Source organism: Cynocephalus volans, chromosome 7, assembly GCF_027409185.1.
Source record: "Cynocephalus volans isolate mCynVol1 chromosome 7, mCynVol1.pri, whole genome shotgun sequence".
Taxonomy (NCBI): domain Eukaryota; kingdom Metazoa; phylum Chordata; class Mammalia; order Dermoptera; family Cynocephalidae; genus Cynocephalus; species Cynocephalus volans.
Window position 1 is genome coordinate 102,736,284 of NC_084466.1, and position 26,376 is coordinate 102,762,659.

Below are 26,376 nucleotides of genomic sequence, written 5' to 3' on the forward strand. Positions count from 1 at the left end.
AGAAAAACAAGAACAATCCAATCTCAAAAGTAGTAGATGGAAAGAAATAATTAAGATCAGAGCAGATCTAAATGAAATAGAGATGCAAAAAATGATACAAAAGATCAATGAAACAAAAGTTGTTTTTTTTGAGAAGATAATCAAAATAGAAATACTATTAGCAAGGTTAACAAACAAACAAACAAACAAACAAAAACAGCAAAAAGACCCAAATAGCAAAAGGCAGAAATGAAAAAGGAAATAGTACAACAGATACCACAGAAATATAAAGAATCATTAGAGACTATTACAAACATCAATACACCAACGAATTTGAAAACAGAAGTAATGGATACATTTATGGACACATACAAACTCCCAAGTCTGAACTAAGAACAAATAATAGAAAACCTGAACAGACCAATCACAAGCAATGAGATATGATAGAGTTTGGATGTGTTGTCCCTGCAAAACTCGTGGAAATCTGATACCCAATGTGGCAGTGTTGGAAGCTGTTTGAGTCATGGGGGTGGATCCCTCATGAATGGATTAATGTTCTCCCTGGGGGAGGGGGCCTGAGTGATTTCTCACTCTGCTAGTTCCTGTGAGAGCTGGTTGTTTAATAGACCCTGGCACCTCCTCTCTCTCTCTCTCTCTCTTGCTTCCTCTCACCATGTGATCTACTTGTACCCACTAGCTGCCTGCTGCTTTCCTCCATGAACGGAAGTGGCCTGAGGCCCGTTGCAGATGCAGCTGTCCCAGAATCATAAGCCAAATAAACCTCTGTTCTTTATAAATTACCCAGTTTCAGGTATTTCTGTTATAGCAACACAAATGGAGTAATACCATATAGAAGCAGTAATCAGCAATCTCCCAACAAAGAAAAATTGCAGGACCAGATGGCATTACTGCTGAATTCTATCAAACCATTAAAGAGAAATTAATACCAATTCCCTTTAAACTATTCCAAAAAAATTGATACAGAGGCCACTCTCCCAAACTCATTCTATAAAGACATCACCCTGATACAAAAAGCAGATGAAGATACGACCAGAAAAAGGAAACTACAGTCCAATATCTCTGATGAACATAGACACAAAAATCCTCAATTGAATATTAGTAATCAGAATACTGCAACACATCAATAAAAAATTATACACCATAATCAAGTGGGATTAATCCCAGGGATGCAAGGATGGTTCAACATACACAAATCAATAAATGTGCTACACCACATTAACAAAATCAAGGAAAAAAACCATATAATTATCTCAATAGAGCAAAGTATTTGACAAAATTCAACATCTCTTCATGGTAAAGGCTCTCAGCAAATTAGATATATAAGGAAAGTATCTCAACACAATAAAGCCATATACAACAAACTCACTACCAATATCATCCTGAAACTGTACAGGAGTGAGACAAGGATGACCACTCTCACCACTCCTATTTAACATTATTGGAAATACTAGCCTGAGCAATCAGGCAAGAGAAAGAAAAATAAAGGGCATCTGGATTGGAAAAGATGAGTCAAACTGTCCCTGTTTGCAGATGACATGATCCTATATGTAGAAAATCCTAAAGACTCTACTAAAAAACTCTTAGAACTGATTAACAATTTCAGTAATGTTGCAGGATACAAAATGAACACCCACAAATCAGTAACATTTTTATATTTTAATAACAGTCTAGCAGAAAAAGAATCAAGAAAGCAAGCCTGTTTACAAGAGTCACCAAAATAATAAAATATCTAGGAATAAATTTAACCAAAGAAGTGAAAGTTCTCTACACCAAGAACTATAAATCACTACTGTAAGAAATTAAAGAGTACACAAAAAGTCGAGAAGACATTATATGCTCTTGGATTGGAAGAATTATCATTGTGAAAATGTCCATACTACTCAAAGCAATCTGTAGATTCAATGCAATCCCCCATCAAAATACCAATGACATTCTTCACAGAAATAGAAAAAACAATCCTAACATTCTTAGCGAAAAACAAAAGTCCATGAATAGCCAAAGCTATCTTCGAAAATAAAATAAAATAAAACCAGAGGCATAACACTACCTGATTTCAAATCATACTACAAAGCTATAGTTACCAAAAAATCATGGCAGTGGCCTAAAAACAGACACCTGGACCAATGGAACAGAATAGAGAACCCAGAAATTAACCCACATACTCATAGCCAACTGAACTTTGACAAAGGCAACAAGAGTGTGTGTTGGGGAAAAGGCTGCCTCTTCAATAAATGGTTCTTGAAAAATTGGACATCCATATGCAGAAAAATGAAACTAGCCCTATACCTCTTGCCATATATCAAAATCAATTAAAAATGTATTAAAGACTTAAGTATAAGACCTGAAACTATAAAACTCCTAAAAGAAAACATAGGGGAAGCACTTCAGGAAGTAAGACTGAGAAAAGACTTTATGAATAAAACCCAGAAGCACAAGCAACAAAAGAAAAAGTAAACAGATGGGATTATGTAAAACTAAAATCATCTGACAGCAAAGGAAACAGTCAACAGAGTGAAAGGACAACCTGCAGAATAGGAGAAAGCACATGCAAACCATGCATCTGACAAGGGATTAATATCCAGAATAGACAATGAACTCAAACAACTTCACAGTCAAAAACAAATACTCTGATTTAAAAATGGGAAAAGAAGATGAATAGGCATTTTTCAAAGGAAGACATACAAATGGCCAACATGTGCGTGAAAAAATGCTCAACATCACTAATCATCAGGAAGTGCAAATCAAAACCACTTTGAGATATCATCTCACCCTAGCTAGACTGTTATCAAAAAGACTGAGAATAACAAATGCTGGCAAGAATGTGCAGAGTTCATCGCTGCTCTATTTACAATAGCCGAGAGATGGAACCAACCTAAAAGTCCACTGACAAACAAGTGGTTAAGAAAAATGTGGTATACATATACAATGGAATACCACTCAGCCACAAAAAAGAATAAAATTCTGCCATTTGCAGCGGGATGGATGAGCTTGGAGAAAATTATGTTAAATGAAGTAAGCCAGACACAGAAAGAGAAATGCTGCATGTCTTCACTCATAAGTGGGAACTAAGAAAGACAGAGAGAGAGAGAGAGAAAAACATATGTTGAGTTTTCAGAAGAAGGAAGGTGGATTAGGGAGAAATCGGGTAAGGTACATAAAAAATAATTACAATTTTTAATAATGAACATGCTAATAATATTGTTTTGATCATCACATATTGTGCATAAGTACTGATAGTCAATGCTGTACCCTGAAAATATGTATAATCAATTGTGTTTCAATTACAAAAAATGAAAGTTGTTATAGTTCAGATGCAGTACATGTCATTGTAATTTATACTCATGTGTAACTTATATAGATCTATAGTTTTTAACAAAAGCCATATTCATTGAACACTGTTCCTCTACTCAATACATTGTTTGATATGATGTGCTAACCTATGTAAACTAATATTTTCTCTTTCCTCTAGGAGCATAATTTATAAAAATAATATAGATAATAGTATATGCAAGTAAATATTGATTATGTGAAAGAAGCAAGTACATATATAAGACCAGAAAAGGTATCTATCTATAGTTGAACAGAAGAGGCTTTTTTATTGCATAAATATGCATGTTTTTCTCAATACAACTAAAAATATGGAAAATTTCATATGCATATTTATATGATAGTTAGGCGAGTATAAACTTAACGGAGTGTCTTCTAGTTAACCACCTTAGATTACAAAAGTATTTGTCTCAAGTAATGCCAGCATCATATGCAGACATCGGTAACACTTATGTATATCTATAGGAAGTTGAAGTCCACAAAGTACCGTACACACTAATCTGTTTAACTCTATAAATTATTCCAGAAGATATATGCAGGACAGCCATTACTATGCCCATTTTAAAGATGATAAAACTGATATTTAGGGAGGTTAAGAAATGACTGCTTATAAGTGGAGACTGTCCCCACTCCAATCCCCAAGGTTACAGCAAATTAGCATGGACATCCAGATCCTCGGTGTTGACAGCATCAGTTTAAGCACAGGCAGAAACCAGTTGTTAAATGAGTAGTAGAAAACTACAAGGAGAGTGATCAAAATAAGCAACTGAGGGACAAATGTTATAAGTGGTACACAAGTTTGAACATAGCCTGAAAGTTATCTGTAGAAAAACAAAATTTTGTTTATGGAAACAAATTTTTTTATACAAAAATTTTGTTTGTATAAATGTATATATGTATATATGTGTGTGTGTGTATACACACACACCTCAAAAAGTTCATAGAAAGATTTGTACTATCTTTTAATTCCATTTTTCTACAAACTTTTAAAGGACTCTCATGGATATATACTTTCAGATCATAGAAAATTAACCATGGTGAATGTTTTAAAATTAATTATGACCTTGAAATACATATCTATTTCCTTCATCCACAGTCTTACTTTTTATCTGTAATTATGGTTAAATGCCAAAATATCTAGTTCGGTGTTAAAGATCACATTTCAACTTACTGTAAATTTAGTTCTAATTCAAGGTTGAAATACAAAAGTCAGGGTTTCCCTTTGTCCTTCCCTTCTCCCCTTCTTTCTCCCCCTCCCTTTCCACTGTGAATCATAGCTTGTGGAAGCCACCAGACTTCCACAAGCTATGATTCACAGTGTAAATTTGGACACCTTAGTTCTTCATAGCGACTTGGTCTTAAGTTTTTAAAGACAAGTTTAACATCTCTCCCTCTACTGGCTACTGCCTGTTGCTATATTTATCTGAGAAGGGCTCTGTTTTCTTCCAAGATTTTATGTCATCTTTTCTTTGAAGAAAGTGAATTTTGATAAGAACACTGTCACAGGTACTTGTCTGGATTTGCCCAACTCTTGACTATAGAATCAGGTGTTTTTCCACTTACACATTATCTTCTTCCTTTGTGTTTAATAAAGCAACCTGATTAGTTAACAGTTTCATGTAAAAATGTGTTTTTTTCTCACTCTTTTTTCTTGCTTGTTTATTGTATGTAGTTTTTAAATATCCTCTTTCTTCCTCACTATTTTAAAATGTATTTGTTAGAAAATATGTGTTTCTTAACAAACACACCAAATAACAGAATCTAACTCTTCATTCTTATAGCAAATGGCTTCATTCTTATAGCAAATGCCTTCAGTGTTTTCCAGTGAGTAGACTTAGAATCAGTGAAATAAATTCAGCCGAGTTTTGCTCAATTTAAATAAATAGCTAACGGTTAAAGCTGTCAATCCAACAAAAAAACCCTATCCCATTCATTTATAGGCCCCCAATGTGGAAATATACAATCAGAAATTAGATAGCTATTAGTCATGGAGTTTGCAGAATTATTTCCACAGCTGAGAGAACCCAGACTAATTGGCCATCAAGTTCCCATTCAACTATCAGTTTCGATAATTGCGTAGTTCAAAGGCATTTGTGACTATAAAGTATTATGATTCATGTCCACTCTGATTATCTATGTTTCATTCATTTGTGTCATTTTACTTAGATTTTTCCTTTAATACCAGTATGTACAGTTTACAGTACTTATTGAGGAAATAAATTAGCTCTGTTGGAAGCTCTCTGTAGATCAGACTTTTACAATTCCGACTGAACTTTAAAACATAAAAGTTGCTGTTCTTAAAGGAAAGCTTTCAGCTTTTCCCCATTCAGGATGATATTGGCAGTGGGTTTATCATATATGGCTTTAAATATGTTGAGATAATTTCCATCTATCCCTAACTTATAGAGGGTCTTTTTCATGAATGAATGTCGAATTTTCTCAAATGCTTTCAGCATCTATAGAGATGACAGATTTCATAAATATGAAAATGACCCCAAAAGCACGGGCAACCAAAGGAAAAATAAACGAAGGGGGTTATATCAAACTAAAAAGCTTCTGCACAGCAAAAGAAGCAATTAACAGAGTTAAAAGACAAGCAACAGAGTGGGAGAAAATATTTGCAAAATATACATCTGACAAAGGATTAATATCCAGAATATACAAGGAACTCAAACAACTTTACAGGAAAAAAACAAGCAACCCAATTAAAAAATGGGCAAAAGAACTGAATAGGCATTTCTCTAAGGAAGATATATGAATAGCCAACAGACATATGAAAAAAATGCTCAACATCACTCAGCATACAGGAAATGCAAATCAAAACCACACTGAGATACCATCTCATCCCAGTTAGGATGGCTAATATCCAAAAGACTCTGAACAATAAATGCTGGCGAGGTTGCAGAGGAAAAGAAACTCTCATACGTTGTTGGTGGGACTGCAAAATGGTGCAGCCTCTATGGAAAATGGTATGGAGGTTCCTCAAACAATTGCAGATAGATCTACTATATGACCCAGCTATCCCACTGCTGGGAATATACCCAGAGGAATGGAAATCATCAAGTCGAAGGTATACCTGTTCCCCAATGTTCATTGCAGCACTATTTACAATAGCCAAGAGTTGGAACCAGCCCAAATGTCCATCAACAGATGAGTGGATACAGAAAATGTGGTACATCTACACAATGGAATACTACTCAGCTCTAAAAACGAATGAAATACTGCCATTTGCAACAACATGGATGGACCTCGAGAGAATTATATTAAGTGAAACAAGTCAGGCACAGAAAGAGAAATATCACATTTTCTCACTTATTTGTGAGAGCTAAAACTAAATAAATAAACAAAAAACGGGGGTGGAGGGGGAGAAGACATAACAATTACAATTCCTTGAAATTGATACGACAAGCATACAGAAAGGACATTGTTGGGAGGGAGGGGGGAGAAGGAGGTGGGAGGGAGGTTTCGATAATTGGCCACAATAATCAAACGCATTGTATATTGACAAAATAAAATAAAATAAAATATTTTAAAAAAATAAAAAAACATAAAAGTTGTATCTTTTCTGTTATTCACTTTCAATTATTATTATATGCCTTCTCTTATAAATCCCAAACTTAATGTAGACAACATTTTTCTTTCAACTAATATTCTCTCCTGCCCCAACCAAGCATTACCCAGTTGTTGTTGTTTTTTTCATCTTAATGCTATTACCATCATAATCTTTCTGATTATTTATTTGTTTATGTTTGTCTGGTTTTTAACTTAACTGTCTTACCTGTGAGATTTCAATTTTCATGGATGTAAAGTCCTAGGAGAAATCCTGATCTATAGTAAAAATGCACAGTAACTAAATTTAATGAATAAATTAATGAACAAATGAACTTTTTTTCTACTTTTGCATCCATGAAACTTATGATCTAATTGGGAAGACAGTTTCTATTGGTCTTTCCATTGGAGTATCATTTCCTTCCAGTCAATTTCTGTTACAGAGATCAGGGGCTATGCTTTATTCTGGTTTCTATCTATCATGTTGCCTAGAAAAATGCCATATACACAAAAAACAATCAATAATTATTTCTTGAATGTGTGAGTTAATTAAAACACTTCACATAGGAATAAAGCTGACCAAGGATGTGAAAAATCTCTACAAAGAGAACCACAAACCACTGTTGAGAGAAATTAAGGAGGACGCAAGAAGAGGGAAAGATATCCCATGCTCTTGGATTGGAAAAATGAACATTTTAAAAATGTCCAAACTACCCAAAGTGATCTACAGATTCAATGCAAAATTCCATCAAAATTCCAATGACATTTTTATCTGAGATGGAAAAAGCTATCCAGACATTTATATGGAACAAAAAAGGACCATGCATAGCCAAAGCAATCCTGAGCAAAAAAAAAAAAAAAAAAAAAAAAAAAAAAAGCTGGAGGCATAACACTATCTGACTTTAAACTATTTTACAAAGCTATAATAACCCAAACAGCATGGTACTGTCATAAAAATAGACACATGGATCAATGGAATAGAATAGAGAACCCAAAAATCAATCCACACACCTATAGCCATCTGATCTTTGACAAACGCAGCAAAGCTACATATTGGGGAAGAGACTGGCTTTTCAACCAGTGGTTCTGGGAAAACTGGATACTCATATGTAGGAGAATGAAACTAGACCCATACTTTTCACCAGATACCAAAATCAACTCAAAATGGATTAAAGAATTAAATATACATCCTGAAACAATGAGACTGCTTAAAGAAAACATAATGGAAACACTCCAGGAAGTAGGAGTGGGTACAGAATTCATGAATAGGACCCCCAAAGCACAGGCAACTAAAGGTAAAATAAACAAATGGGATTGTATCAAACTAAAAAGCTTCTGCACAGCAAAAGAAACAATCAACAGAGTAAAAACACAACCAACAGAGTGCAAGAAAATATTTGCAAAATATACAACTACATCTGACAAAGGATTAATATCCAGAATATATAAGGAACTCAAACAACTTTACAGCAAAAAAACAAAAACCCCAATTAAAAAATGGGCAAAGGAGCTGAATAGGCATTTCTCAAAGGAAGATATATGAATGGCCAACAGACACATGAAAACATGCTCAGCATCACTCAGCATCCAGGAAATGCAAATCGAAGCCACACTGAGATACCATCTCACTCCTGTTAGGATGACTAATATCCAAAAGACTGAGAATGATAAATGCTGGCGAGGTTGTGGAGAAAAAGGAACTCTCATTCACTTTTGGTGGGACTGCAAAATAGTGCAGCCTTTATGGAAAATGATATGGAGTCTCCTCAAGCAATTACAGATAGATCTACCATATGACCCAGCTATCCCACTGCTGGGAATATACCCAGAGGAATGGAAATCATCATGCCGAAGGGATACCTGTACTCCAGTGTTTATTGTAGCTCTATTTACGACAGCCAAGAGCTGGAACCAGCCCAAATGTCCATCATCTGATGAGTGGATAAGGAAACTGTGGTACATCTACACAATGGAATACTACTCTGCTATAAAAACGAACGAAATACTACCATTCGCAACAACGTGGATGGACTTAGAGAAAATTACATTAAGTGAAACAAGTCAGGCACAGAAAGAGAAATACCACATGTTCTCACTTATTTGTGGGAGCTAAAAAAAACCCCACACAAACAAATAAGGGGGGGGGGAGGGAAGAAGACAGAATAACCACAAAAATTCCTTGAACTATTTAAGTCAAGTGAACAGTTATGATGTGGGGGGTGAGGGGAAGGGAGGGGGTTGAGAGGAATGGGTAAAGGGGCATGAAAATCAAGTACAATGCATTTTGAGAAGTAAACTAACAAATAAATAAATAAAAATAAATAATAAATAAATAAATACATAAATAAAACCCTTCATGGAGGTGAGATAAATTTTCCTAAAGAGTCTTAGTAAATAAGAATCTTTCACGATTAAAACAGGAGAAAGAGGGGCTGTGTGTTGTTTTTTGGCCCCAAAGAGAATAAAAGAAACTTGCAACCTGGAATAGTATAAGCATAGGCAAGAATCAGAAGTACCAAGTTTGAATGGCTCCAGTTCTAACAATTTCTGACACTGTGAACTTGATCAAGCCTCTAGCTTACATGAGCATCAGTATTTTCTTTTGCAGTTGGAGTTAATAATCCCCACTGTTCCTATACTCCAGGCTTGCTATGTATATAAAAAATTTAATAATCTGTAGAGAAATGTTTTTTAGTTTGTAAAATGCCGTACAATTAAAACTTACTTTTATGGGTAACATGAAAACTTCTGCAAAACCAAGGGTCAGCAATCTTTGTAATCCACAAGTAAAACTAACAAGTGTCTCTGGTTTTAACTAGCAGGGGAATAGAGGGAAATATGTAGGAAAGGAAGAAAAGAGGCAAAAGAATAAAAGGGAAAGAAACAGTAAGAGAGAGAAAGAGAAAGAAAACACAAAATATACAGGGTAAGATTGCAGAGGGAGAATGTGGCCGAACGAGAAGCAGAGAAAGGGGAGTAGAATCAGCAAGAGAGAAAATAATTTTATCTGGTGAATATTTGAGAGTGGCACCCATGATGAGCACAGATAGCCTGAGATTTCTAAAATGAGGCTTCATCCATTTCAAAGCAATAGACTACATGAGGTCAGGGATAAGGTAGGGTTGTGTCTTTCAATTCACTGCAGGATTAGCCAAAATGAGGTGTCAACCAGTGGAAGTATGAGACAGAGACAAAATAGCATGAATTTATTCATCGTTAAGATAGAAGAAACTGCAGCAAGAACATATGCTCATGCCTACTAAGAATCTCTTCTCAGGTGGCTGATGTAAAATCTGGTTTTCATGAGCCAAACTCAAGTAAGAGGCTACCTTCTGGAAGTAGAGTGTGGCCTTGAGAATCCTTGGTATATTCAGCAGTGCAGATGACTGGATGGCCCCTTACATTTTGTCCTATTGAGCACAGTTGAAGCCCCCACAGTTCGACCAAGCCTGGCCTGGCACAGTTTCCCTACAGTTGGTTATCATGTGCATGACATAATAATGTGAACATAATTTTTGAAAATAAAATTAAATCATTGATATCAATTTGGTGATCCTTAGGAGCCATCTGAGAGTGTGGAAAACTGGCATCTTATATAAAGGATGCCCGAGCTCAGCTCTCAGATGACAGAGAAGAACCTACAATTCTTAGCCCTTTGAATATTTACCACATTTATAGAAATAATGGTTACATTTAAAAAGAAGCTGCCCTTTTGTTCCTTGGAACTTAAAAAATATATATTATTATTTTTAACAGTGTCTTCTGGCTTTCAGTTTGAATCTCTTTCACCTTTAGTTCTTTGCTGGTCTAAACTGCCCCTGAAAATAATTCCTGTTGTGTTTATTGTAGCATGTGTGCTCACAGGAGTAATTCCTTTTTTGTTGTTCTTTAACTTACATAATGCTTCCTTCTTGAACATCCAACATCAAAAAGAACAAAAACATGTCCTTATACTCATTGATAGTTCCTATTTAAAGTTAATTTAGAAAGAGAGAAGGATGTATTATAGATGATTATAACATGTTGAAGGTACATGCACATTAAAAAAAAATAGAATAAAAAAGTGTTTGAGGACAGTCATCCACTGCCTAATTTTAGTTATTAAAAACGATTATGCATTGTGGATTTGACCTTTATTTTGAACCTTTAAGAAAAAGAATAACACCTTTTTCTTATTTGCATCTATTCTCTTGCATGCCTTCTAGTAGTTTTTTGTTTGGTAATACCTAATAGAGCCAATAATACAAAATAAAAGTTAAAGCCACGAAGTTTATTTGTAACTCGGGTAACTGCATTGTTTAATTTATTTCTTGAAACACATAATTTTGGAAAAACTGTGACATGCATGTCTATGGCTGGTGTCTCCACTGTTTGTCCTGCTTCCAAATGCCGTGGAAAACCTAAGCATGAATTAGCCATGGACCATGCCCCCAACAAGCTTAGAGTCTTGTTCAATAGCTAACACATAATTCTAAGATAGAAAGGGGTGATGATCTCAAGAAAGGTATCGGTAGGATGGTAGGAATGTTCAGAGGAATGAAAGATTTTTTTTTTTTCCTTTGTACAACAGGAAAAACCTCTGGAAAAGATAATGCTTGAGCTATGCCTTTAAATATTAATATCTCATATGAGTCTATGAAATGTCCTTTCGGAGAATGGAAAGAAAATATTAGAAAGATTATTTCTATTTATCTAAAACATCAGAATCGTACCCTTATTGGGATTTAATATGTGGTTGGTACTGAAACTCCCCTTTGGTGTATATTCTAGACAAGAGAGCTCTAATAGTCTGAAAGGGTTGTTTGTGATGTCTTCACTTGTTTAACACCTTTCACCATTATCACAATTAATGTTTACCTGTTTAACTGGATTTATAAATCATACTATCTAGTTTTAACTAAACTAACCCTCCTTAAATAAGACCCATTGTTTAAAGTGGAGGGGAGGGGCAGAGAGAGGGGGCTGATGAGGACTTGGTCAATGGACACAAAGAATGATTGTGTATTGTAGTGATGAATAAGCTCACTACCCTGTTCTAACCACCGCACGTTGTACACAGCTATTGAAAATCAACCTTGTACCCCACATGTTTGTATAATAAATTGTCCCAAATACAACAAAAAAGAGAGATCTATTGCAAAACCACGTAAATATAATGAATACTAGTAAATATACCCTTAAAATGTTTAAGATGGTAATTTTTATGTTTTCCACCACAGTTAAAATTTGTAAACAACCTAAAAAATAAAGTAAGAAAAATTTTATGAAATAAACCAGCGATTGAAGATAATTAAAAGGGAAGCCCAAACAATGAGCATGAAGATGTCAGAACTGACAATTCTTCTATTCCAAGGAAGAGATGTTGGCCAGACACATTACAAAATAAAATCAATGATGATCTAATCAAAACCGACAAGAACTAGGCCGATGAAATTAATTATCAACAAGACTGCTTGAAATATGGATGTGCAGCCTCGAACACTCATTTTAAATTTCTCCTAAAGGAATATTGTGTCTTGAGATTGTTTTTAATGACATTATTATTAGCAAGATATTTAAAATAGTTTTTTTACTTGACCCCTGTAAAATGTGTATTTCTGTATGTGTTCTATAATATACATAATTTATTAGCACAATAGTACACATATTGCATAAATAAATACACATATATAAAAAATGAAGGTAAAGCACTTATTATTCACCCTATGCTGAACAGAGCAGGCTGAATAAAGGCTCCAAAGCAACCTATTTGGCTAAGACTGTGATTGTTTTGCTGTTTCAAACACCAAAAGCTCAGGGTACACAGGAGGATGGCTTTGGGATGCCAGCTCCTGGCATAAACACGTTGACCTTCTTGGAACTGATTGTATGCAATAGTCACAATCTGAATAATTTCAGCCTTCTGGTAAAATGTCATTTTTCTCATTTGGGGGATAAAAACTGTTATTTAGAACCAAAGTGTAAGCCACCAAAATGAATTCTATGAGTTTCCTCCTAAAAGCTGCAAAGTGATTTGTGTTTTATTCAGAGTAACCTTCCTATCACAGGGATGTTAGTTTTATCATTTCCCATTTTTTTTTCCTTTCTAAATAACCTCACTTAATTGGATATCCAGTGTCTTATGTTTCAAAGAATATTTTCAAAAAAGGAAACACTGGGGTTTGGGGAGCAGTTCTAGGCAGGATAGAAAGGCTTCTCAGTCAGGTTCAGTACGCTCAAATGCCATCATTAAAGTTTTCAAAAGAATTTTCAGAAAACTTTGAGGCATATTTTCAGAAAGAGCAAACTGGCAGACCTTGAATAAAAAGACCCCAGTAGAAAAAGTTGGGGAATACCTGTGGCCCAATACATCCTAACACAGTGACCCAAACACTGCTGGGGCAGCACCACAGCACTTGTATATTCTAACAAGGAGCAAAAAAGTCTAGAAAGAAGAAAAGGAAAAGGAAGGAAGAAAGAAAATCTAAGCCTAGCTCATATTCCTTTTTTTTATATTCCTTTCAGTATAGTTCAGTCTGATACCAACATGTGACACTCCAGACTGCGCCATCCAGTATAAAAGCAGGTCCAAATCCTTAGGTAGGTGTGAGTCTATTTCATCCCAAGGAAAGATGCTTTTAGGGCAAGGGTACATACAGATGAGAGGTAGGGTCACATAGCTGAGCATGTGTATCAGTCCGTTTTTGTTGCTTATAACAAAATACGTGGAACTGGGTGATCTATAAAGAAAATGAAATTTGTTGCTTACGGTTTCTGAGACTGAGATGTCCAAAGTCCAAGGAATACATCTGGTGAGGGTCGTGGTGATGACTTCAGTGACACAGGGTATCACATTGTGAAATGGTGGAGCAGAGAGAGACAGACTCCCCTCTTCTTTTAAAGCCCTCAGAACCACGCTCGTGACCACCATTTTTAATCCATTCACTACTGCACGGTCCTGCCTCTTCAAGGCACCACCTTTCAATTACCATAACAGGATTTCCCACCTTCTTAACAGTTACAGTGGGGCCAAGTTTCTAATATATAAGACCTGGGGGACACAATTCAAGCTTCAGTGAGTTTTGGGGGGATATAATTCAATCCACTACAGCATGACACTGGGTAACTACTGTTCTATAACGATGTTCCTTTAACTTCTTTTAATGGAGACACTGAGTATTTTGCCTCGTACTGCATTAGATAGATAACTGGGTGTTAGGTCTGATAGGAAAAGGAAGTGAAAAAAAAAAAATAATAAGGTGTGCACCTGAACTAGAGCCAATTATTTTGAATTTTAAAATCGTACCGTTTACTTAAAAAACAATTGACCTCGGGTCATTGCACAATATGATAATTCAATAAAGCATGTAAGCCAATTGAGAGCAGCAGTAATGGCACATTAACATGAAAACTAACTGCATAAAACAGAATGTCTCAAGTCACACTCAATCTGAATAAGCCAGTTGAAAATGGTAGGCTTTACAGTGTCCTAAAATTTAATAAACTGTAGCTGTACCCAACTAGGGAAAGGAGGGCAGGCCGAGGATGAGCCAGCAGGTCCTCATCATCTCAGAAAAAACAACATGGCCTGAGACTAGGGGCAAATCAGAGCTGCAAACCACCCCTGAACCTAATCTATTAACTGTGATCAGTGTTGACCAAGTCAGTGGCCCTTTCACCTCTGCATGTTACTTCGTCCGGACCTTAGGATAGCATTGCACTGTGACCAGAATAAGGAATGAGTTGGTAGACTTTGAGAAGGTCAAATGTTAAATAATAATGCCTAAATTATATTATTTTCCTAAATTGAAAATGATTATTTTCTGAGCCTATAATATTTGGATATTAAAGGAGCAGGGGCAGCCAGTATATCAGAGTGGATTAAGGGGAAGCTAGAAAAAATGTCCAGACTCTGTAAAAGATCATGTACATGATTAATGCTGAGGACACGGCCCACAGGAAAAAGAGGGACTCCCACAGTCAGAGTGCAATTGTATTTGCAGTACGTTGGCTTTGATTAACGTGTGCACTTAGAGAAGTCATGTGTAGAAGGAGAGAAAAGACCTGTTTTCGAATGTTGGTGCTGAGTACACATTTCTCATTGTGTCCTGAGAGCGTGTCAATGAGTAATGACTTAGGTCTTTTTTTGAGGTGGGGAAGAGAGGGCTGTGGGGTAACTTTCCCATGGATGAGGAAAGATACAGTTTTCACTAATGTGAGTCTGGAGAGTCACCACTGAGAAGTTTATCTCATATTTCACAGTTTCAATAATAAATTGCTTTCCAGATCATTCTTATGTAACTTTAACTATAATGTCATTCTTAAATGACCTCTTTAAGTATACAGGGGGTATAGTTTCTGAATGTCTTACGAAAACATGTTCTAGAGTTTTTAAGGCCTGTTGGTCTCAAGAGAAAATGAGTACATTTAATAATCACCTGAAAAACTTTCCCCATCCTCCTCAGAACAGGACTCCTTCCTTCCTCTTGCCCCATGAAAGAGTCTGATGTGCTTTCAGGGCATGTGTTTTTTCATGTGTAGCACCAGGAGAGGGGAAAGGCAGGTTAAAGTTACCGTGTGGTGTACAGGGGAAGGAAAGTTGTACCAGCCGCACACAGTATCTCCCCAGGTAACTCTGGTTTCCCCATGTCTCCAGATTTCCCCAGGCTACTCCATTTGATAGGAATTATAAATAAAGGAGCATACAGCTAGCAAACTATTAAGAAACAAGAACCTGACCTTTTCACTGGTAGCTGGAATAATATAGGTCATTTAAAAAAAAAAAGAACTAGTAATCTGGAGAAGCAACCACAAGAGCACTGGGAATTTGTCTCAGCTGATTTGATCTAAGCTCAGGAACACCAGTAGCTTCCTCAAGGAGCTTACTTGGACTAGTTGGTAGTGACTCTTGAGGACTGGAGTAAGCTGAATAATGACTCTCCAAGATGTCCACCTCCGAATTCCAGAACCTGTGAATGTATTTTATATGATAAAAGGGGCTTTTCAGCTGTTATTACATTAAGCATCTTGAGATGGGAAGATTATCCTAGGTTATCTGAGTCAGTGATATCACAGGGGACCTTACAAGAGGAAACAGCAGAACAGGAAGGAGAAGGCCATCAATGTGATGGCAGAAACAGGGACTGTAGTGATGTGCTGTGGAGGTGGGGAAAGGAACCACAAACCAAGGAATACAGGCAGCCACTAGAAGCTGAAAAAGGCAAGAGAATGAATTCTCCTTTCAGAGCTTACTGAAGGAACCAGCCCTTCTGACTCTTCAAATTTAGCCTAGTGAAATTTATTCTGGACTTCTGACCTTCAGAAAAAAAAAGACAATAAATTGATGTTGTTTTAAGCCATCATGTTGGTAATTTGTTAAAGCCGTGATAGGAAACTAATACAAGAATTGTGTGAAGAAAGATTAGAGCAATTCACACACAGTTGTGGGTTACAGAGGGAACAATAAGAATTAGGATGCATGTAGCTACCAACTCTAGTTTTCCCTATAAGTTGATGCAAGAATTCCCTTGCCATTGGAAGAGTAGATGAGAGTGGCAATGTTTCTTAGATAGCTATAATATTATTAAAACAATGTATTTATTCAGTCAAGAAGTGGGCTGAGGTCACTAAAGAAAAACTACCTGAAACGACAATTTTCACTAGTGCTAAGGTTCTCAATTAACATCAATGGCTTTTATTGTTGGTTCTAGAAAACTCGTGATGGCCAGTCTTGGGCCCTCACAACTAGGGTACATGTCTCTATGAACCAAAGTCCAATGGGGGGATGGGATTTTGACCATTTTTTCCCCTAATTGGGTCTATTTTCATACCCACATAAAATGGGTTAAAAAAAAAAAAAAGATAAATGCCAGATTGCCGATAAAAGAAATTCAGCCAAATCAGGGGTTATTTATTTTATAACCTTTGGGTTCAGGTCAGTTAGACAGAGAATGATGATTAAATAGGACCCCATTCAGAACAATGGCTGGCAATCTCCTGTTCTTGTAGATTTCTTTGCAATATATGAAACATTGCACTGATTCAGGGGTAGCCATTGAATTTCAGTGCTTTAAGATGCATAGTGACAGAAAACCTGTGATGATGCTTTCACTATGTGATTTATTTTTAATTGGCTCCAAAAGTGCTAATGATTCAAATTCCTTGCTAGTCAGTACAAACTGACCTGTATTCACATAACTTGGAGAAAAGTTAAGAAACTTTGAGCTTCCAAGATTCTGTTTTCTTGTTCATAGGGTGAAGATAATAGATTTTAGGAGCAGTGTGGGCAAGTAAGGCAGCACAAAATGTGATGTGCGCAATTATGGGAGAACCCAGAATGTGAATAGCAACTCTGATGTTTGTGTGAAAACCGCACAATTCTGTGCAGCAGTGCAGTGTATGAGAATTAAGTAAGAAATTAAGTGATTGTAGTTGTGCCTGGAACATAGGAAGCAGGCATAGAAACATAGGAAGTCTGTTATTATGTGTGCTTTTAGTACAAAATTACACAGAAAAATAACAAAATCTTCACGTGTAGGAAAAACTGGAGAAGATTGTATGTTTAAGACAAAAATCAAAATATATGGCTAACTGACCTCTGTTTTGCTCACAACTCAAAACAAATAAGCTTTGCTAAAGAAATCCTTTATTCTATTTCTATGTTTGCTTCCATGTGTTTAATGTTTTGCGCCTTCCGTGAAATCTTTCTCCAAATTCTGTAATCTGCTTGGAATTTAATATAACACTAACAATTAAAGGGTAAATTGGGGATTTTGAGGACTGAAGAATGGAAAAAGATTTATGTCTCAGATCTTTTTAGAAAACTAGCTTGTGGATTTGAGGAAAGGAATCCCTACTACTTACAAACACACACCCCATCACCACCACCACCACCACCGATAGCAGCAACAACAGCAACAATACTTACTTAACTAAAAGTATTCTCCCAGGCTGATCCCTCAAAGTATCTCTAATATAAGCCCTATCCTTGTTTCATAAACAAACATGATGTTGAACACGAAAGACTATGATCATCATGCACAAAGCAGAACTTTTGTAACAAGTTTTGTTTTTACTAATAGACCATCTACAGTGTGACAATTTCAAAACAAGAAATAAACTTGATCTTGTGCCAAAGTGGAATCTGTGTCTTATAATTTCAGCTGTATTGATAAAGGGCATGTGTTCTTTCCCAGTTTTTGTCACCTACTTAGTGACCTCTAAAATTTCCTCTCACAAGGAACACAGCCTTTTGTTGCTAAAATAAAAATAATAAAATAAATGAAATATAGGATTTTAGCATTCCTTGGAGTATATGCAGAGTCAATGCTATGAGTTCACAAAACCTTGTTTTCTTTTCCTCCTGGGCCCAAATAGAACACATTCCCCAGCCTTCTTTGCAGTTACATAGTTACATGAGTCTATGTGTCTGAATTCTGGACTGTGGTTGGGAATGCTGTGTGCCAATTCCTATCCTGACCCATAAGGCCTCCTATGAGATCCTCTCTTCTCACTCTTTCCTGGTGTTGGATGTTTGGATGCAATGGCTCCAGCAGAGGACTCTGAAGCCTTCAGGGAGAAGGCACCTGGGTTCTTAAACCACTAGGTAGCACACAGTCCTCCCAGAAACTCTACTGTGTTGTGCCGCTAAGACATTTTCATGTTGTTGCTATAGTAGTTAGGTTACTCTGAATAATATGGAATAAGAGGAGCAGAAATGAGAAAATATCCATATTACAAAGTTCAGACAAATACATTCTCTATTTCATGAAACAACTTTTTCAGACTTGAATCCCAAAGGTCCCTTGGGATACTACTTACTCAAGATGATTGTTAGCTGATTCACTAGCTTATTTTTCAAGGACTTCTATAGAATCCTCAAAACTTGAGAATGACACTTTACAAGACAAAGTAACATCCAAAGGGAGAGAGTTGCCTAATTAAAGTTTCATGTTTGAATGGTAGAAGAGCAGTGTGTCCTTGCTTGAGTCTGGTACCTCTCTTCACCTCATCATTTTTTGTTGCTTCCAAGATAATTGCTTTTTTTTTTTTTGCTTTTGTGTCTAATAGAATTATAAGTAAGGGAATTCTGGTAGTACTCTTACGTAGCTAAATCATTAATCCTAGGAAGTCATACTGCCACAGAGATTTGTCACTAAATGTAAATAAACTCTGGATAAGGAGTTAAAGAACTCTACACATATACATCCCACAGAGTTTATGTGTGTATATATTTTATATTCTATTTTTTCTTAATAAAAGGATATTATGGACAATGTTCTACAGATTAATGCTTTCAGCAGGTATAAGAAGGTACTCAATTAATAAATTCAGTTAATATTATCTGGCAAGTACTGTAATTTTTAAATTTAAAAAACCAAAAATTAATTTTTTACAAAATACCAATACTTGTAAAGGAAGAAGGAAAGAAAAAATTAACATTGATGAGCACATCCTGTGTGCCAAATATTGTGTAAAACATTTGATTTTGATGTTCCTTGTTATGTGACAAATGTCATAATTGTTATTTTAATGAAGAGAGAATAAGCTCAGACCAGTAAAGTCTTTTACTCTGGACTACTTGGCTAATAAGTGACAGTACTGGGATGCAGATAAAATGTATCTCCCAAATCCATATTCATCTCACTCTACTTTATTGGAGCACTAAATTTGAATATTAGAAATAAATAAAATAACTATGTGTAAAGCTAAAACTCTCCAAAAAAGTTCCATTTGTACCATTAAAAATAAATGTCAAAGTGCAATCTCCCATCTAGCATGGCTTGAGTGTAATGTTTAGAATCCTGGGGCGGGGGTGGGGGTGGGGGATAAAGGGAGGGCGAGGAAGTGGGAGAAGAGAGGAAATATAATACGAATAAGAAAAAGAAAGAGTAGTATTTCAAGACAAAAAAGAAAAAAAAAAAAAAAACCCAGCACTGGAGGCTACTGGGCTCATTTCAGTCACTTGCCATGACTCTAAAAGTCTATGCAATTAGTACATTGTTATTTAGCTGCGACACAGATTTAGGTTGTTTTCCTTGCAGCTGTTGTATGTAAGCATGTCACTGCTGGTGGCCTGCCCAACCACCCAGCACCTAAGTCAAACCCTGGTTTTGCTCTCTATTGCATTCACAGTAACTACCATCAATGTTTAAAAAAGATCTTTTAATATTTCAATTTTAACTAGTGTGTTTCATGGGAGGCAGAATAGCATAAATGTTAAATAAAAGCAGATTCTGTAGCCACATTGCCTGAATCCAAATCCCATCTCCAATATTTACTAGCTAAGTAACTTGGTCAAGATATATTTAACTTCTTTGTTCCTCAGTTTCCTTATCTGAAAATAAGGATAATAATAATTTTAAATTCATAGGATTATTATACTAGTAAAATTAGTGTGTGTACGGAAGAGTGCCTAGCCCACAGAAAAGTCTAAATGTGTTAACTATTATTATGGAAAAAATATATATGCTATCATTGTTTTCATCTATTAAGTAAACCACGTTGTCATGGGATTTATTTTACACAAATATCAAAGGTCAAAAAGGTTAAGAGAAAAGTTTTTGGTCTTGAAAAGGGGAATAATATTATATTATCAAAGATTTAGGGACTACAAAATGCAGACAATAAAATTAAGCTTTCTATTTCATTTTTAATCAGTAGCAGAAAATACCAAATTGTTTCATAGATATTCTCTGTTCCTAAAAAGACAAAATAAGTCCATAAAACCGTTTTGTATTTTTTGCTTTTAAACCAGAGCCCTGGTTCATTGAGCTCTTACGGATCATCTCTACCATCTTCTTTCTTGTGTTCATGTGAGGAGAATGAAGGGAGGGGACTGAATGCCAGAAATGGGATGAGGGCAGGGAAGGAGTGAGAATAGAGGTTGGGGCATTGTCAGAAATGGCTGGCACGTCTAGGTTAGACCAGTAAATTAAGTTTTCGAAAGTATCCTTTTTGCCTACCCAGCTAAAATTGCCATGGCAGCACCTCACTAGGTGATCGCAGTCTTTCTCATTATACCTTCTAACCTATAATTTAAAAAAATATTTTTATTTTTTAATTGACAGATAAAATTGTACATATTTGTCATGTGCAACATGATGCTTTGAATTATATACATATTGTGGAATGGATAAATTTGCATATGCATGATCTCACATAGGTGTCACTTGGCAGGCCCTCCACTTCAAAGCTCCATCTGCCCTCCTTTTGGGGAGAGAGAGAGGTGATTATTATAACCACTGCGTAACAGAGATTTCTGGCCTCTGATTTCTTTAAAATATTTCTAACCTTCACCCCTTCCTCCTCGGTATCTTTCTCTGTAGGATCCAAGTCAATGATTTAAGACACAATTAGCTGACGGGAGACCCTGAGAACCCATTATGAAAATGAAGGCAGCAAACAACCTTTAAATGTATTTCCCAATTTAAGAAGCCTTCATTACATAACACATTTCAGGCTGAGAATGTTAAAAATTTATCATAGTTGCAGTAATTGTAGCTTCCTTTGGAAGCTTGGCATGATATGGAATCATTTGTAAAATGCGTACTTTCTTTGACACTCAGTAGGAAGCTTGCCAGGCAATCCATTTAATTAAGAACACGGGGAAGAGAATAATTGTGGCCTGTCATGGTGTATTATTGTTACTTTTGAGTTTTACATGTATTTAAGATAGTGGTCTCATAGCAAGGTATGTATTTAAAGCTAGAGGTAATTTCCCTTTCATCAGACCAGGGTTTTCATGCAGGGAAATATATTATTTTGAGGGGAAAGGTACATTAGCTGCATTCCTTGGATATAACTCTTTGTCTGTGGTTTAAGCTACGAGAGCCTTAGCTGCTTCCTTAGAAACAACCTTTGTCCATTGTTTAAGACCTTGAAAATTGATGCATTGCCTTTCGGGGGCTTAGACAGCTTTATTTAAGGTTAACTTTTTCTGGAGATGCATAGAAATAATAAAATGCAGTGCCTTTCTTGAACATAACCAGGTACATAACATCTAGTCCTGCCTGATGAGTAAAGTAAATTTGATAAAAGCAGCTCAAATATTGTAATGTTAATGTTAATTTTTTTTTCTTTAAATTACAAATCAACTTGTTTCAGCAGATTCAGAGGAGAAGTATGATAACCATCTTTGAGGTGAGATTTCTATTATGTTAGACACGCTGTTCCATTTTTACAGGAAAACTTGATTAAAATGAATTTGAGAGGCACCAGGGAAAAAGGTCAACGGAAGTGCCTTTTTGGCACACAGGGAATAAACATACTGGTGTTTGAGCTTTTAGGTGTAGAATTATCCGATCCTTTAGCTTGGCATGAATTCTCTTTGTCTTTTATCACTACATAGTACTATTCTTATTAATGAATAAAAATTTTCCTCTAATAAGTATTATCAGTGTCTACCCTGAAGGTCAGTCCAAGGTGTAAGACTTGGGCAAGACTGTGTTCACTCCCCTTCTCTTCTAACTCCACTGTGTCTTAGACTCTCATGTTTCTTTTCTCACCCAGACTAGCTTATTTCTCTGTCCAAACTTCCTAATCATCCCTCTTCCCCCTGAAGCATCAGACAGTTGCTGTAGTGAGCCATTGTTTCAGGGTCCCATTCTCTGGTAGGTACAAGGAACAAAAATTCAATAATTATGACAGTCAGTGTGGTGACACTCAGTAAAGGGTTAGGAAATAAGGAGAGGAGTAGTTTTAAGTAGATGGCACAGCTACATTCATTCAGGTGTTCGTTCATTTATTTCTTCAGGAAAGAGAGCATAGAAAAACATCTGTTGTCGTATCCCAGTCCATTTGCACACGTTTTACATCTTTAAATTGTGCAGCTCTGGGTAAAACGTAGATGTGGACTGGTTTGATTACCCTTTCACAGTAATGCATCAAAGCCAGTATCCACTTTCCTCTGCAGAAATGTTGCTTTTGTATCAAAATGGTCAATCACTCAGAAACTAATGGAAAGTTGCTCCAAAAATGTAAGCCCTACCCTTCTTTCTTTTTATCTACCTTGCAAAATCCTGAAATCAATCCAAATTTATTCCGTGGTGTGAGGAACCAAAATTTGCTTAAAATTTTTGAATGCTTACTTTATTTAAAGGAATGTACAGAGCCCTTTGTAGAAATTAACTCATGGAGTCCTTATTATGACTCTATGTTTTGGGTGCTACTGTTATCACTGAGGAAACTGAGGCATGGAATGATTATTTATCTTACTTGTTTTACATAAATAGTAAGAAGTGGTCTTTTTCTGGGAAGCAGTCCAAGATAGTAAGACTCCAAACTCATACTTAACTACTATGATATACTGCCCTTTTCTGTTACTCTAGAAAGAGGGGGCTGCTTAAGAGCAAGTAAACAGATTCAGGGAGAATAGAGGGGGACAAAAATAAACCGTGTAAGGAAGAATAAGTGAATAGTGTTCTTACAGGTCTCACTGACTTTCTGAGACTCTCTGAGTTTAGACTCCTCATCCTTTTTCCACAGACCAGTTCCTTCCTTTCTTTCATGCCCCCATCATGACTTGTAAGTGGCAAAACTGAAGATTAAGCAAACAAGATCAAATGAGTAGTGAGATTGTGTAAAGGCATTTAAGCTTGGGATATCTCCTCTTCAAAGCTGGAAGTACCACTATGGGGCCAACTGGGAGAAAAATTTAATTTATGCTCCAGTGTTAAAGACCCTGGATTACATATTTGTTAGGCATGGACTTTCCATGTTTGAATTTATAGTGAAGGAGAGATAATGTGATAAAAACAAAATGCAATTAACTGAGAGATTACATAAAAAGATTAAAAAGGATTAAAATGCACTGTTGGATATATATATATAATGTCCAAAATATTATGTTTCTTCCCAGAATCAGGAAAATACCTTTGCTTCTCCGTATCGAGATCCACCAAGAGTATCTCTAGTCTGAGTTTCACTATAATAAACACCTGGGAATAAAGATTGAATGGAATTTAACTTCTCTGAATTATTTCCTGAATGTTAACACAATAGGCCTTCATTTTTTTCTTTTTTTCTTTTTTTTTTTTTTCATTTTCTATTTAATACTTGAGTCAAATTGAGGCCTGTCCAAGACCGAAGAATGCAAAACCAATGGCCAGTACATTGAGATGCAAATCATTTATGTATGTCGATCAATTTTTTTATGAACCACTGCAACTAACATGTATTCTTTTATTTTCAGGGGCAAAGGACCACTAAAGCATACAACTGATGTGATCTATGCAGCTAAAATGATATCAGAATCAGGATCAAGGATGGATGTCCTTGCTCGGCAGATTGCCAACCAGGTGAGTTACTTACAAATGGACATGGTAAAAGTGCATGCTAATTGCTCTTTGCCATTTGAACATTGATTAGGACAACGTTGGAGTTTTTTACTCTATTAGATCATTTTTCCTACATTTTAATTGAATTATTTTTTTATTTTATAACATTATTAATGCACAAGTAGTAAACAATTAATTCTAAGGAAGCTTAATTATTTCTTAGAGCAGATTTTTGTGCTTTAAATATAATCATTTTTAAAAACAGCTTTTTCAGCTTCAAATATACTCAAATTGTTATTTTTGTGTGTGTGACTTAAAATTTTATTTATTTAATTATTTATTTTTTTAAAAAAATTTGAGTTGGATAATTTTTTTATTAAAATTTTTGAATTTATTATTAGCATATTCATTGTAACAAATCATGATATTTTTTTATGCCCTTTACCTGACCTGTCACTTCCCAGACACCCTCCCTCCTTTCCCCCCTGATCTCTGGTATCCTTAGGTTTGTTCTTCCCTTCTAAAAGTTCAACATATTTTTGTGGTCTTTTCTTTCTTTCCTTCATTCATTCCTTCCCTCCTTCCCTCCAACCACCTTCCTTCCTTCTTCCTTTTAGCAGCCAGTTATGAGTGAAAACATGTGGTATTTCTGTTTCTTTGTCTGGCTTATTTCACTTAACATAATTGTCTCCAGACTCATCAGTGTTGCTGCAAATGGCAGAATTTCATTCTCTTTTATGGCTGAGTAGTATTCCATTGTGTACATGTATCACATTTTCCTTATCCAGTCATCTGTCGATGGATATGTTGGCTGGTTCCATATTTTAGCTATTGTAAATAGAGCTGCAGTGAATATGGGAGTGCAGGTATCCCTTTGACATGATGATATCCATCCCTTTGGGTATAAACCCAGTAGTGGGATTGCTGGATCACATGGTAGCTCCATCTGTAGTTGTTTGGGAAACCTCCATACTGTTTTCCATAGTGGCTGTGCCAATTTACAATTCCAGCAACAGTGTAGAAGAGTTCCCCTTTCCCCACATCCTTCCCAGCATTTGTTATTCTCGATCTTACTGAGAATATCAAATTATTTTAATTGGTTGTAATAATCAACCAATAAGTTTTTAAGTTTTTTTCCCCTCGAAACCTTAGATTTCTTATTTTTGTCCTTAAAAAATCGCTATGTTTCAAAATTCTATTATGTTAGGTTTCCTGTGTCAACAATATGTCCTAATATTTATTTAAAATTTAAAGACAAATAACAATTAATAAAGTCCTGAAGTAAAGATATAAAATGTGGGAAGAATATAATTCTTATAGAGACTTGTATTTCTGAACACCGTGGTTTTCTTTCCTTAGATTTCTTACATTTCTATTCCAATTTTCTAAGGAGCTGTATTTTTAAAGTTACCTTATGCCTAACTTTAATTGAAAAAATCTGTCAGTTCTAGTAGTAAATGTATTGAGACATTCAGTTAATATTTCAGACTGGGGTATAATATTACTTTGCAGCTTTTATATTATATTCAACTTCATAATTCAAATTTATTTCCCTTCGGAAGAAACCCCACTTCTCTTTTTGACTTTGCAGCTATTTTATACTATTTCTTGCTTGTATACCTAGAGAGAAACTTTATTGGGATTTCTTATTACGATTATTATTATTCACTCTTTTTTGTACTCTGTTTCTTGGAACATGAAGAACTCTGTTCTATTAGATACCATATTTGTGGTAATAAGGGAGGAGAAACATATAAGGGTTAATAATAGCAGAGAAAAATATCTTAAAACATTCATTGAATATACAAATATTTAAGTATCTGGCTACTTTATGCCTTATAAACATTTTATTAATCTTGTTTTCTATAGTATTTAGTATGTATAACTAAAACCAAACTCTATTCTAAGTCAAAATTTCCTAGTCTGAAAAAATGACTGAAGCCCATATATGCCCATAGTTTTTCTTATTTTAGAATTTTATTGCATTCACTTTTACAAGAGAGACTACATATTATGGAATAAATGAAACTGTAGTACTTAAGGCAGATTTATATGAACTAATAACTTCTTAAATATAAAATGCTTCCTAGTATAGTTCTTCTATTTATTTTAAAATACAAACTTTTCTAAGCTCAAATAATTGTGTCACTGAAGTTTTCTTTCTTACACATTATTGGTAGTCTTCTTTAATTGGATCATATCACTTTGCAGTAAGTACTTTTATAACATAGCTTTATTAAATGAT

General features: G+C 35.5%; 1 protein-coding gene across 3 annotated transcripts in view; it reads left to right on the top strand.

The window, feature by feature from the left end:
* CTNNA3 (catenin alpha 3) overlaps positions 1–26,376 on the top strand; it is a 1,664,900-nt gene that overhangs the window by 1,586,661 nt on the left and 51,863 nt on the right. For all 3 annotated transcript variants that reach the window (XM_063101675.1, XM_063101677.1, XM_063101676.1), the window contains one exon: positions 24,047–24,152. In XM_063101675.1, coding sequence (XP_062957745.1) covers positions 24,047–24,152 — 106 coding nt within the window. The remainder of the gene's footprint in view (positions 1–24,046; positions 24,153–26,376) is intronic.